This window comes from Biomphalaria glabrata, chromosome 14 (assembly GCF_947242115.1).
Source record: "Biomphalaria glabrata chromosome 14, xgBioGlab47.1, whole genome shotgun sequence".
In the NCBI taxonomy this organism is placed as follows: Eukaryota; Metazoa; Mollusca; class Gastropoda; family Planorbidae; genus Biomphalaria; species Biomphalaria glabrata.
In genome coordinates this window covers 30,522,529-30,534,777 of record NC_074724.1, presented here as the reverse complement: position 1 = coordinate 30,534,777, position 12,249 = coordinate 30,522,529, and the positions used below count along the sequence as shown (strand labels likewise).

General features: G+C 30.8%; 1 protein-coding gene across 2 annotated transcripts in view; it reads right to left on the bottom strand.

The window, feature by feature from the left end:
- LOC106055129 (uncharacterized) overlaps nucleotides 1-12,249 on the bottom strand; it is a 100,077-nt gene that overhangs the window by 53,636 nt on the left and 34,192 nt on the right. Inside the window, exons 36-49 of one of the 2 annotated variants that reach the window (XM_056010084.1) lie at nucleotides 11,918-12,089; nucleotides 11,027-11,274; nucleotides 10,794-10,908; nucleotides 9,984-10,085; nucleotides 8,854-9,044; nucleotides 8,192-8,296; nucleotides 6,755-6,898; nucleotides 5,463-5,592; nucleotides 4,783-4,931; nucleotides 3,773-3,953; nucleotides 2,691-2,795; nucleotides 1,471-1,581; nucleotides 1,300-1,347; nucleotides 373-561 (exon numbers count right to left, since the gene is read on the bottom strand). In XM_056010084.1, coding sequence (XP_055866059.1) covers nucleotides 373-561; nucleotides 1,300-1,347; nucleotides 1,471-1,581; nucleotides 2,691-2,795; nucleotides 3,773-3,953; nucleotides 4,783-4,931; nucleotides 5,463-5,592; nucleotides 6,755-6,898; nucleotides 8,192-8,296; nucleotides 8,854-9,044; nucleotides 9,984-10,085; nucleotides 10,794-10,908; nucleotides 11,027-11,274; nucleotides 11,918-12,089 — 1,990 coding nt within the window. The remainder of the gene's footprint in view (nucleotides 1-372; nucleotides 562-1,299; nucleotides 1,348-1,470; nucleotides 1,582-2,690; nucleotides 2,796-3,772; nucleotides 3,954-4,782; nucleotides 4,932-5,462; nucleotides 5,593-6,754; nucleotides 6,899-8,191; nucleotides 8,297-8,853; nucleotides 9,045-9,983; nucleotides 10,086-10,793; nucleotides 10,909-11,026; nucleotides 11,275-11,917; nucleotides 12,090-12,249) is intronic. The other variant, XM_056010085.1, reaches the window with a different exon arrangement.

Genomic DNA, 12,249 nt, shown 5'->3' with positions numbered 1-12,249 from the left:
TTGGGCTAGGATGTAGATTATCTTCAATTCTGAAGGAACATCCAAAACATGTAAAACAACAAAAAACATTTTATGTGACATAACATCTTTGTTTTAAGTCTTGGACAATTCTGATTAAAAAACCTATATGAAATTTTTAGTTATGAAAATGTTTTTTTTAATCCCAAGTGAAAACCCAAAAGTCAAGCATCCGTCATAGTAAGAGAGTGTAAAAGTTCATGACTATAGTTTAAACAAGAAAAAAACAACTTTATAGATAGCCAAGCTAAAATTGTAAACTTCTGACTGAAACAATTTTACAATAAATAATATTAAAATTTATAATGTAACCATAGCTAAAATTAAATGAAGACAAGTTTTAAAATTCTTTACCTGGCTCTTTTTCTAATGCTGATGGCAACTCAACCTTAGGCCAGAGGTCATTTAGGGCAGTAGCAAAAACACTGGCATCTCGAGATGTCATGCGGGGCAAGAAACAGTCTCTAAGTGCAGTGGCTAATGCAGCCTCCTCAAGGTGCTGCATATTTCTGTTTGAATCTAAATGTTTCTCTTCTGATGCATCTTTTGTAACAAAAAATACACCAATATATAAATATGTATAGATGTTGATATATATATATATATATATATATAAACAAAATTGCATTATACAAGATGGGGCATAAAGATCTTCCATATTTTAATTAAATGAATCTACCAAAAGAACCCAACTATCTAGACAAAAAATGCCTATATTTCTGAAAAGTACATAAAACAGTTTTGTTTTAATGGGTTTAAAAAAATATATTTTTTCGGCCTGGTACAGATGCATTTTGACCAAGCTAATAGCATCCCTATGACATGTAGGTTATATTCATTATAGGCTTCAACAAAACCATGATGTTCACTGGTCCAATCCAACATGGTTGTGAAAAAGAAAGAAAAATTGTTATGATAATTAAAATGGTAGAGATTATCCTACCAAATGAAACCTGTCCCACCTCTGTACTGTCACTACAGCCTATTCAGTACCCATTACAAATGTGGGCGATCTTTATGCACAAAAAATGTAGAAAGTTAATGACTAACTATTCAAAAATATAAAACAGAATAAAATTTGTCAAAATGCTATATTGTAAAATTGCTTTTAAAAGAGAGCTCATTCTCTTAAAGCTGAAGATTAGGTTATTACCTTCAAGGAGTACATAAATGGTATACAGTTTGCATGATAGTGATTTTTTTAAATTGCCATATTGATAATATTCTATATAGTCATCTAAACAATTACTTAGTCAAATTTCATTAGTATTTATTACTAACCTTCCTTACTAATGGATGTTTGATTTTCTTGAGACTGAGTGACAACTTCTAATACAGATAAAATATAAATAAAGTGTTAAATATTGAATTGATATTTTAATAGTCGATTTCCATTCAATAAATGGAATGCATTTTTCTTCCAAATTGTTTTGTAAAAAATTGTAGGCCTACCTTTGCTAGTGTTTTCTAGAATACTTTTTCTTAAACGGGCACCAGCAAGGGACACAACACCTTTTAAGGATTGGATGCTCCAGCCATAGAAACTGGCATTTCTGGTAGAACCTTTGAAAATTAAATTATGAATATAAAGAAAAATGAATGGATTATTACAAATCTAGTTGACACCATCGATAACCTAGGCCACAGAAACAGATAACCTTTACATCATCTGCCCTATAGACCACAAGGTCTGATAAGTGGAGCTGTAACAAATCTACTGCAAAATTTAAAAACTCTTTTGGCATGAGACAAGTAGCTAATAAGTTGTGATAAAATCATACAATTTTATTTGATCAAATAACTATTTCATAATGCAAATGTTATTTTGTCTTTTTTAGTGAAAAAAACTATGGTAGTTAAATATGTGTAATCATATTTCAAATAAGGTATAATAAAGTAAACCTACACAAGCAGACCAGCAAGATAATGAACAAATAACAAAACTAAAACTGAAACACACAGTAGGCTAAAAACTTTATGTATTTTATGACTCTTTTTGAAAGACTTTACTAATCCCAATATGTCAGCTTTAATAGCACATAAATGTTGTTTTTTTATTTTAAAATATTTGTGATTAAAAATACTCAAATAACTCTTAGAGAATAAAGAGAAAACTCAGATGTTTTTAAGTTTGTAAAAGTTAAGCATGCAATAGAAATGAAACAAACACTTACGGCAGGGTCGGAAAACACAACCTGTAGCTTATAATAGGGTCAGAAAGAAATAATTAGCACTGACACATAACAGCTGAATTTATAAAAGGGCCCCATATCTCAAATAGCTTAGGACTTTTTCAAGTCCAACCAAATCTAATCAGGACCTGATATTAGTTGTGAAAAGTAAGATGGTATGTTGTTGTGCTGGCCACATGACACCTTGGTTAACTGTTGGTCATAGAAACAGATGACCTATAGATCGCAAGGTCTTAAACTGGTACTAAATACAGTACTGTCTTAAGTCCAAGAACACTACAAAATTTAAATTGTATCAGTCCAATGTCCTAGATAAGTTTTCAGAAACAACAGCTTATAGTTTACAAGGTCTTAAACTGGTACTAAATACAGTACTGTCTTAAGTCCAAGAACACTACAAAATTTAAATTGTATCAGTCCAATGTCCTAGATGAGTTTATAGAAACAACAGCTTATAGTTTACAAGAATGTGTTATTTACCTAAGCTGATGTGGTTAGAGATGAATGTATTGGTTCCAAACATATTTCCACAGGTCTCATACAGCTGAACTATCTTCCAGGCCAGATCTTTACTATATACAAATCCTGAGGACAAAAGTTAACAAAACTATAGTAAATAAAACCTTTTTTTATGTCATACCCTCAGGTTATTATTTTTTATATGGTACCATACTAGTGTTAATTAGATTCTCACATCATCAAATATTGCAGCATGATTTGGTACTTATGCTTGACACTCCAATTAGTTTATTTTTTTGAATTATCTTGTATTTAATGACTACATTTTTCCCTTGAGTTTCACAAATGACAGCTCACAAAAATCTAATTTCCTCAAGTGGAGACCCAGAATTTAATTATATATATATATACTGTATTTTTGGATATGAACAGAATTACATGACACCCCCTAACACTTTAAGCCCCTAAATAACTATGTCCCATTCCCTTAATAACCTTTACATACTAACTGTTTCTTTTAAAATATCCTTAAATGTTAAGTAAGTTTTTAAAGTGCCATACAGTACAGAATAGTATTGGTACATTCAGTAAGTATATTGTTAATATAGTCTGCCATAAAAAAAAAATGGTACAACTATTCACAAATAATGCACAAATACACCGAGATTAAAAATGTACTAGCAGGATGAAGTCTGGTAGGTATGTGAGAAGGATTTCTTTTTTTGGTAATGTGAACTAATGTGCATTCAACCAGTTGATGTGCTAAAGGGTTATTTCGGCCAATCAGCATCTGGAAAGTTTGGTGATGATGTATTCAATTTTCTCAAAAGTATATATACCTTAGGTGGCATCAGAGTATTTTTACCATTTATATTTTTTGAAGACCTGTCATATATCCCTTCTGCAAAAGTCGGACCCGCTAAAGTCAAGAGACCACTGTATAATTTAACCATGATTCAAAACTTATCAATCACCAAAAATGTTTCTACAAGACATAGCCATGCATAATCTTTTTCTATATCAAAAGTTAATAAAATTAATAAACACTAAACATGTCACAAACTCTTCAAAAACATAAATGCTTATTTTCAAAGTCAACAAACCTTGACTGAACAGTGAAACCTCCAATGATAGTAGAAGATCAGGCTTGGTAAAGGAGACAACTCTGAACTGTTTCAGTATGCTGTCTGGTAGTTTGGCAGTAGCAGATGGATATATAAACAAATTATCTGAGTTTCTTGGCATTACAGGAACAGCAGAATCCATCAGTCCAAAGCAGGCTCCCTGAAAGCATTATCATTATAGTGAAATCATAACAAGGAATTCTCAAGTAAAATTTCTATACAGATTTATATATATAAGGCTTGTCTTGGAGTCCAAAGTTGGTGAGGAATACAGTATCTCCCATGGCTGCGCAGCCCCAGCTGTGACCTACATATTTTGCCACAAGTAAAATAACTGAAAAGCTGGATGATGAACAATTAGGAATAATTCTTATTTTTTCAATACAAAAATTGTTTAGGTTTATTTCAATGGATAAAGACTAGCCTTTTAAACAAAGAGTATAGTATTTCTTATGTTGATTTATTAGACCAAATTTTCAAATAAACATTATATGTTTATATTGTCACATCCTACAATTCGAAAAGAAAACACACAAATGTGTTCAAATGTTTTACAAGTTTCAGATGTTTCTTAAGAGTTGAAGATAACATCCTTGCCCAAACTTTCTGCAGGATGACCAGGGATTGTGGCAGGTATGGTTCGAACCCATGACCATTGCAACCATGGAACAACAGTCCAGAGTGCATAATACAGGACCAAGTAGCCATTCAAAGGCACAATCATACACATACACACACTGTTTGTGGAAAAAAATACAAATTTAGATGAAATGATTTAACTCTGGTTAAGAATCTAAATAAGACAGAAAATAGCCAGGAATTTAAATTACTATTAACATAACACAATTCAGCGTTAATGGTCTATATTTAGTTTCAATATTTGGCATGCTAGCAAAACAATTACTTGTCCTAGTAAGAAAAATAATAAACGCTAACTCACCTAAAGGAAATTTGAAAAATAGAAAACAGACTGAGTAAACGTAACTTACATTTGGTGAGAGCTGGATGTCTTCAGTCAGTAGATGAACAACAGTTTTCCCAGACTTCAAGGCTTCCATGATGACAGAGACTAACTGAGCTAATAAACTCATACATGCAGGTTTGAGGTGCGAGACATCATTGAAACAAACCCAACAACCTAGAAATATCAGCAATTAAATTTTTTTATTCAAAAAGACAGAAAACTGGATTTATGAAATAACTGCAACAATATAAGAAGGTCTCATGTCTCATTACACCTTACGGATACCTAAAATTAAAAAATTACATCTTCCCCCAATAACTCAGTTGTAGAATAGGAAGAATAACATAAAGCAAAGTATTATGCTGAAGTAAAATTATATTAAAGATCTTTAGTGCACCCCAAGATCTAATTTTTATTTGTTTTACATGTTTCAGATGTTCTTTCACAATTGAAGATTATTGCTCATATTAGCATAAACCTTCCGTCACAGTGCAGTGGATGGCGACAGGCAGAGCTCGAACCCCGGACCATCAAGACTACAGTCCAGAGGCACATACCACATGACCAGGCAGCCATTCATTGTTTAAGTATGGCATGAGTCACTAAATTTTAAGGAGCTTAATAAGTGTCTTTGCTTAACATTGGATCAACAAGCACACAAAAATAAATCAGATTTGATTAAAGAAAAAAATACAAAATGTATACCAGTGGCTGCAAGTCCTCTGAAGATGTCCTGTAGTTGTGAGTAGTCTGTGGTCTGGGCACAGTTGAACATGTAAAGTGGCTGCCCCAGGCATTTAGATATTTCATGAACAACTTCAAATTTGTTTCCTTCCTGTCCAGCGAGAGAGAAAAAAAAATGCACATGCCAATAATAAATAATAAATGGAATTACACATTACGAGAATTTAGCATTTTTTTTGTATCATAATATTCAGCTTCAAAGATTTTCACAAGCCAATGCTTGTGACACCTCATATTTTTCTGACCTTTGAGCAGCTAAGAATAAATAAGCTATTTTGTCAATTTCCTTACACTTTATTTGCTTTGTCACTAAACATATATAGATATTGATGATATAATATTGGTGAAGTAGACAAAATAAGATTAGCTTGTTTTGTGCGAAGTTTCTTACAGCAAAATCAGTTTTGTTTTAAAAATTGTTATTTTAAAAGTGAAACATTGGATTCTTACAAAAAAAATTTCAACAAAATAAAGACAAAAAAAATAGGGGGGGGGGAATGGGTTAATAAGAAAAGAAATAAAAAAAACAACTCACTACTAAAAAGGTCATAAGTAATTTAAATGAGACCAAAATTTAAAAAAACTCAATTTAAAAAAAAAAAACAACACTTGTTGGCATTAAATCTTTGTTAAGAAAAATTAAAGTTCAAGTTTCTTTCTGTAGGCCAACACCATGACCAAATCTTTCAGAAGCAACTTTATAAAACTGTATTTTTTCTACTTCAAGACTGTGATTGTGTTTCTTCTCTATTTATAGGTTGACTTTGTTGATAGTTTTAGCTGACTCAACAAACTGCTTAATTAACAACTTTTTCAAGGATTTAAAAAAACAAAATTCTTTGGCAAGATTTTTCCTTTTTGGTCAGTGAAAACACCTAGTGGCTTAATCACAATAAAAACATTCTAGTGAATTAGTGCAATAGTTGCAATATTCTATATCATTAAAATATTGTTTACAATGTAGATCATTATTTATCAAAAAAGGCAAGGTCCTGGTTCCCCATTTATAGATAGTGGCACATTTCTTATTCTTTATGTCAGAACTAATTCATACAAGTGCTCCTTCTTCCCTTGTGTCATTAGAGAATGGAATGTGTTGCCTGAATCAGCCAGGAAAACCAAGGACTTAGCAACTTTTAAGTCATTGATTAACATGCATGACTAGATTGACACATGAAATGCGTAGAACGTAATTACCTTCTTTTTTAAGTAACGTTTGTAATATATAAGTGAATAAGAATGTAAAAACTCACTCTGGGTCCAACACATAGCATTCCTATATGTGCTTTGATGGCCTGAGTGATCAACAAGAAAACTTTCTCTGTTAAAGGTGAAATGGCCTCTCTGTTGGAGGACCCCAGATATTCAAATCCATATTCAAATTGGGCATTCATACACTGTTTAGACAGAAACATGTTGCTATTACTGTTGTGAAGACATTATTTTCTTTATCTATTTACTGTTTAAAAACAAAACATTTAGACTTTTTACTTATGTTTATTATTGTTTATTCTAAAGTAGTTTTTTGTATTTCTTATAATTACACAATTTTATTCACATGATAATATACTTATTTTAATACTATAAACATGCCAGTAAATATACATTTCAAAATTTTACACATGACTTTTGACTTCCACATTCATTGTTTGCAAAATAACTAAGCAATCAAATATTGCTGTAAATATTGCCAATGTTAATGCTGTTTTTTATCATCTCTTTGTCCCATAATCAAGGCTCCCACAATGAGTTTAATTCATTCGAATGAATCCACAATGCTATCAATGAAGTACTTAGGTGTTTGGATTTTTAGAGATTAACTTTTTTTTTCTTTTAAATTGCTTTTGTGTACAAAATGAAAGAATTTAAAGCTTGTTTGTAACTTGTATCAATTATTTACAAAATAAATATCATTAAGGGTAACATACTTCAATATTATTATGGAAAAAAAGGTTCTATGAACAGATTGAAGCGATATACAAATTGAGGGAGAAAGCTGTTAAGTTTATTGTTTGTTTGTTTCATGAGTTTTTCAGAATTGACAGCAAGGGATGACAGGGGCAGTGTTTGAATTCATTGTACTTCCAGCCTAAAGCACAAACCTTATGACAAGGCATCCATCCTATTCATTTAATAGATAAACAAGCTACTATCAATATTATAAAAGACGTGATCTCTTTCATTACAAGTTCCAAATGACTTAATATTTTATATACAAAAACAAGCAATACAAAGAAGATTATTTAAAAAAAAAAAAAGCTTATATAAGGGGAAAGTACCGCTAATTACTGCCATTTATCTGAAAAAGGCAAGTTAGCCCTTTTTCCGCTACATAAAACAAAATCAATTAATTAGTACTAATTTATAAGCTAATTTTCGGATTGAGCAGTGTATTGTCATCAGCTATAAATAATTATGAAAAATTTACAACTTGATCTGAAAATAGAAAGTGGGCGAAAAAACGTGTGAAAATGTAATAAGGGGATTAAATCCATTTATTTGTCCCCATTTCTAATTAACCACCAATTATTTCCCTTATTTTGATATTAAAAAAATAAATAAATCCCCAATAATTAATTATCTACTTGGTTAATTTTTTTTTTGATTCATGTCTCGTCAGGTTTAATGAATAATTAGGCAAAGTTTCACAATTTATTAGACATTGATATAAGCTTTATAAAAAAACTTACTGAAACTAAAGTAACTTTCTCTGCTAGATTGAAATCATAAATCAGCTGACATTTCCAATCAAAACTGTCTTCTGGTGATCCATTCTTGGCGATTTCTAAAAGTCTCTGCAGAGTAAAATCAGTTTGGTGAGAACATTTATGTAACTATAAAGATGTTTTTTAAAATATATATATATATATATATATATATATATATATATATATATATATATATATATATATATATATATATATACATATATATATATATATATATAAAATATATTTTTATACATATACCCTCCCCTTTTCAACATACAAATAAACACACTGATGGAAAAAAAAAATTTAGATTCCGTAGGTCAAGTACAATTCACAGTTCATAAGATTTTATCTATTAAATATGGGGGCTGTTGACTTTTTAAGTGTATATCTACCAATCTGAAGCAAAGGAGTTCAAGTCTTGGTGGAGCTACCACTGCTTTTATCATGTTTTCAGCTTTGGACACCCAAATATTATACAATTTTGGGAATATAAAAATAAAATTAGAATAATGGAAATGTTATGAACCACTTTCCCCATATCTCTGAAACTAGAGAAAGAAACTATTTGAAGATTTAAATCAATGGTGAAAACACAAAAAGACTTAACAAAAGATACACAGCAAAAATTATGGTGTTACCTGAACTAAATCTCTGAGGTGTGCAAACAGTGACAACAAAGAAGTTAACTTGTGAATCTGACTAGGAAAGAGCAGCAGCTTTTGCTCTTTTTTCTTCTGATAGATCTCTTCAGCTCTGACATTGTCCTTGACTTCTGTTGGTGCCACAATCATGCTCATGGAATCTAATGGTGCCAGTGTGGAGGTTTCAGCTAGAGAGAGAAATGATTTATGAATAAATATCTAAATGTGAAGAACTTTTTTTTTATATATGTATATCTGATTCTGGGATAGGTGTAAATAATTATTGTTAATTTTAAATATTTCTCAGCTCAAATGTTAGAAAAATCTGCCCAACAAGCCTGAATAGGTTTTCAATTTAAATAAAGATCAAGCTTCATGGCTAATAAATAATAAATCAATGGTAAAATGTATTTACTTTAAAACTCTTAAATTATTTACCATAGGGGCATGGTGGCTGAATGTTAAAGTGCTTGGCTTCTGGATAAATGGTTCTCAGGTTGAAATCCCTTTAAAACCTGGCATTTTGAATTTTAGGATGCCCCTGATTCTACCCAAATCAAATGGGTATCTGATATTACTTGGGGAAAGAAAATAAGGCAGATGGTATTTAGACTTGCCACATGATACCCTCATTATACATTAGCCATAGCAGCAGATGAGCTTTACATCAAGGATTGCAAAATCTAAAAGGGTTACTTTATTTGTTTGTAAAATATTTGTAAAATGTTTTACATGTTATGGATGTTCCTTCATAATTGAAGATAATTTACTTCCTAGTCCAAACCTCCCATACGACAATGGAAAACGGCAGTTGGTGGGTATAAACTCATAATATCGAGATGACTCAATGACAATTCAGCATGCATACCCCATGATCATGCATTTACTATAAAAATTTTAGTTTTCATAAACTGAATATATGATTGAATCAAACTGCAAAGACCTATTCAAGAAAAAAGTTTTAGCTACATTTTGATTTTTCAAAGCAATTTTTTTTTTTGTTTAATAGGATAGCATTTCTGAATCATTGTGTTTAAAAGCTTATCGGCATAATTGACTTTTTTTAAAAATATGGTAGTACTTAGAATATTTGTATATTAGATGCAAAGGAAATTTTCTTTTAGAACCTTTTTCATCATTCTCAGACTCTTGGGCAATGTCAGGTGCTGGTGATTCTCTTCCAACTTCCAACAAGTCAAGAGATGGATGAGCAGGGTCTTCCACAGCATCTGGAAAACATTTCAAGATGCATCATATACTTAACTAGTGTGACAAATGAAAACAAATGTTAAATTTATCCTTTTTTTTTCTGTATTATTGCACCCACAGAAAAATACAAGAGAAAAATATCAAAATGTTTAGTTAATAATATGACTAATAGGTACCTAATGTTATTAGCTAGATTTTGAGACAAGATTTTTAAAATGCACTATCTAACAACCAAATCAAATAAGAAAATAACACAATCAATTTCAGATATAATAAAGTCTACTGTCTTTTTACAATTATTCTTTTTTTTTTAATCAAAATTGTAATCTGATGGGATCTCTTATCTTAACAAAATATCAATATTTTTATTTGAGATAGATCAGCCTTTTCAAACTTTCCTTCTTTTTATAAATACATTTCTGTAAGTTTTTGTTTCATAAATAAAATATAAAATATAGTAACATCATGTCTGCAACATTATTATCATTAATGTTTATAAGGATATAATCTACTTCCAAGTCCTAACCTCCAGCAGGACAATGGGGGATGACACCAAGCAGGTTATGAACCCTAGACCATTGAGACTGAATGACAGTCCAGCACGCAAACAGCATGACCAGGCAGTCATCCTAGTCTAGCTATACCTTAAGACATATTAATTCTATTTTATGAAAAAAAAAAAAAAAACTTTATTTATAAATCTCTCTGCATCATATTAAATAACCTACCTCTAGTATCATTTTTCTCTTTTTTATCTGAATTCAATTTCTTTCTTTCCTCTTCCAGACTTTTTAAAAGTGAGACTGTGTTTTCAATGTTCTGTTCAATCTTCTTCAAACATTCCTGGAAGCCCATGAAAACAAAACATTTAAGCTTTGGGATAATAAAATCAAGCAGTATTTTATTTTAACTAAATTAAGATCTGCAGCTTTTTTTATTGGTATTGTTAATGCGTGCTTACATTTAGTGCTTGTCTGTCTCCATTTCTTAGGTCTGACAGTGCACCTTTTATCTGACCAGTCATTTGTACACATGTTGCCAGGTAGACTATTTCAGACACATGATCAAGAGTCCATGACTTGTCCTGATCTTGGCTCAGTAAGTTGCTGACTTTTTCATTGACATCCCCATGAACTTCATTATCAATGGCTGCTGTTGACTTTTTCAGAGAGCTCTTTGGCTTCTGCACTATTTCATTGTTGGCATCATCTTATGAAATAAAAAGAATAACAACTAATAATAAAACGATAAAAATTAAAACAATTAGGGCCTATTAAAAAAAGTGATGTAAAAGTATTGAAATAATTGCAATTTGTACCCTTTGTTTGTTTCATTTTTATTTCTATTACTAAATTTTAAATGAAAAAGAATACGGGGCAAAATGAAATAAATGCTGTAATCTTAGAGATGTAAAAATTCTATGGAATATAAAACCAAAAAACTTTTCTCTGCCATTCTCATAACCTGTATATCCAGCAATTTCATCATTTGAAAATTACTCCACTTTATTTTTTCTTTAGTAAACAAAAAAAAGGACTACATTTTTACTGGCATATGAAGTGTCAAAGTTAAATTAAATAAGAACTAATAAAAAACAAGTATAGTCTAACATAGCAATAACTTTGAATTGATGTCTCAATCTCATTGTGAGTCTACTTTTACATTACATATAAATGAAACATTCTTGAGAATCTTGTCAAATGATATTCTATAATATGCAGCGGTATTTACAAAGAAAACATGTTTCATTAGCTTGGTTTATTTAGTTGACTTTAAAATATTAGTTTAAAATAGTATAGCCTATAGTTTATAATGTAGTATTAAATGTATTCAGAAACTGATTTCTAGTCACCTTGTATTGGCAGTGACACTTTCCTAGCTCCAGCACTGTGTATCTGTCTAGTTCTTGGCCTAGCCTCATCCTCTTGAGCCAGGGCATCTGCAAGCTGAGACTTAAGGGTAGATTTCAACTGGTTTAAGACACTACTCATCCAGTTCTCTATCTGACCATCACAATTGATTATCTTCTCAGGATAAATAAAAATGTGTATAGGTTAGGTTCTTATAATGTTGCGATATAATAAAATTGGAGTAAACAGGGTTAACTGTCCAAATATGGTTATCAGGTTAAAAACCTGGGAATTTTCTGTAAGATCTTCGTTTCATAAGTTTCTGCCTTTTCAG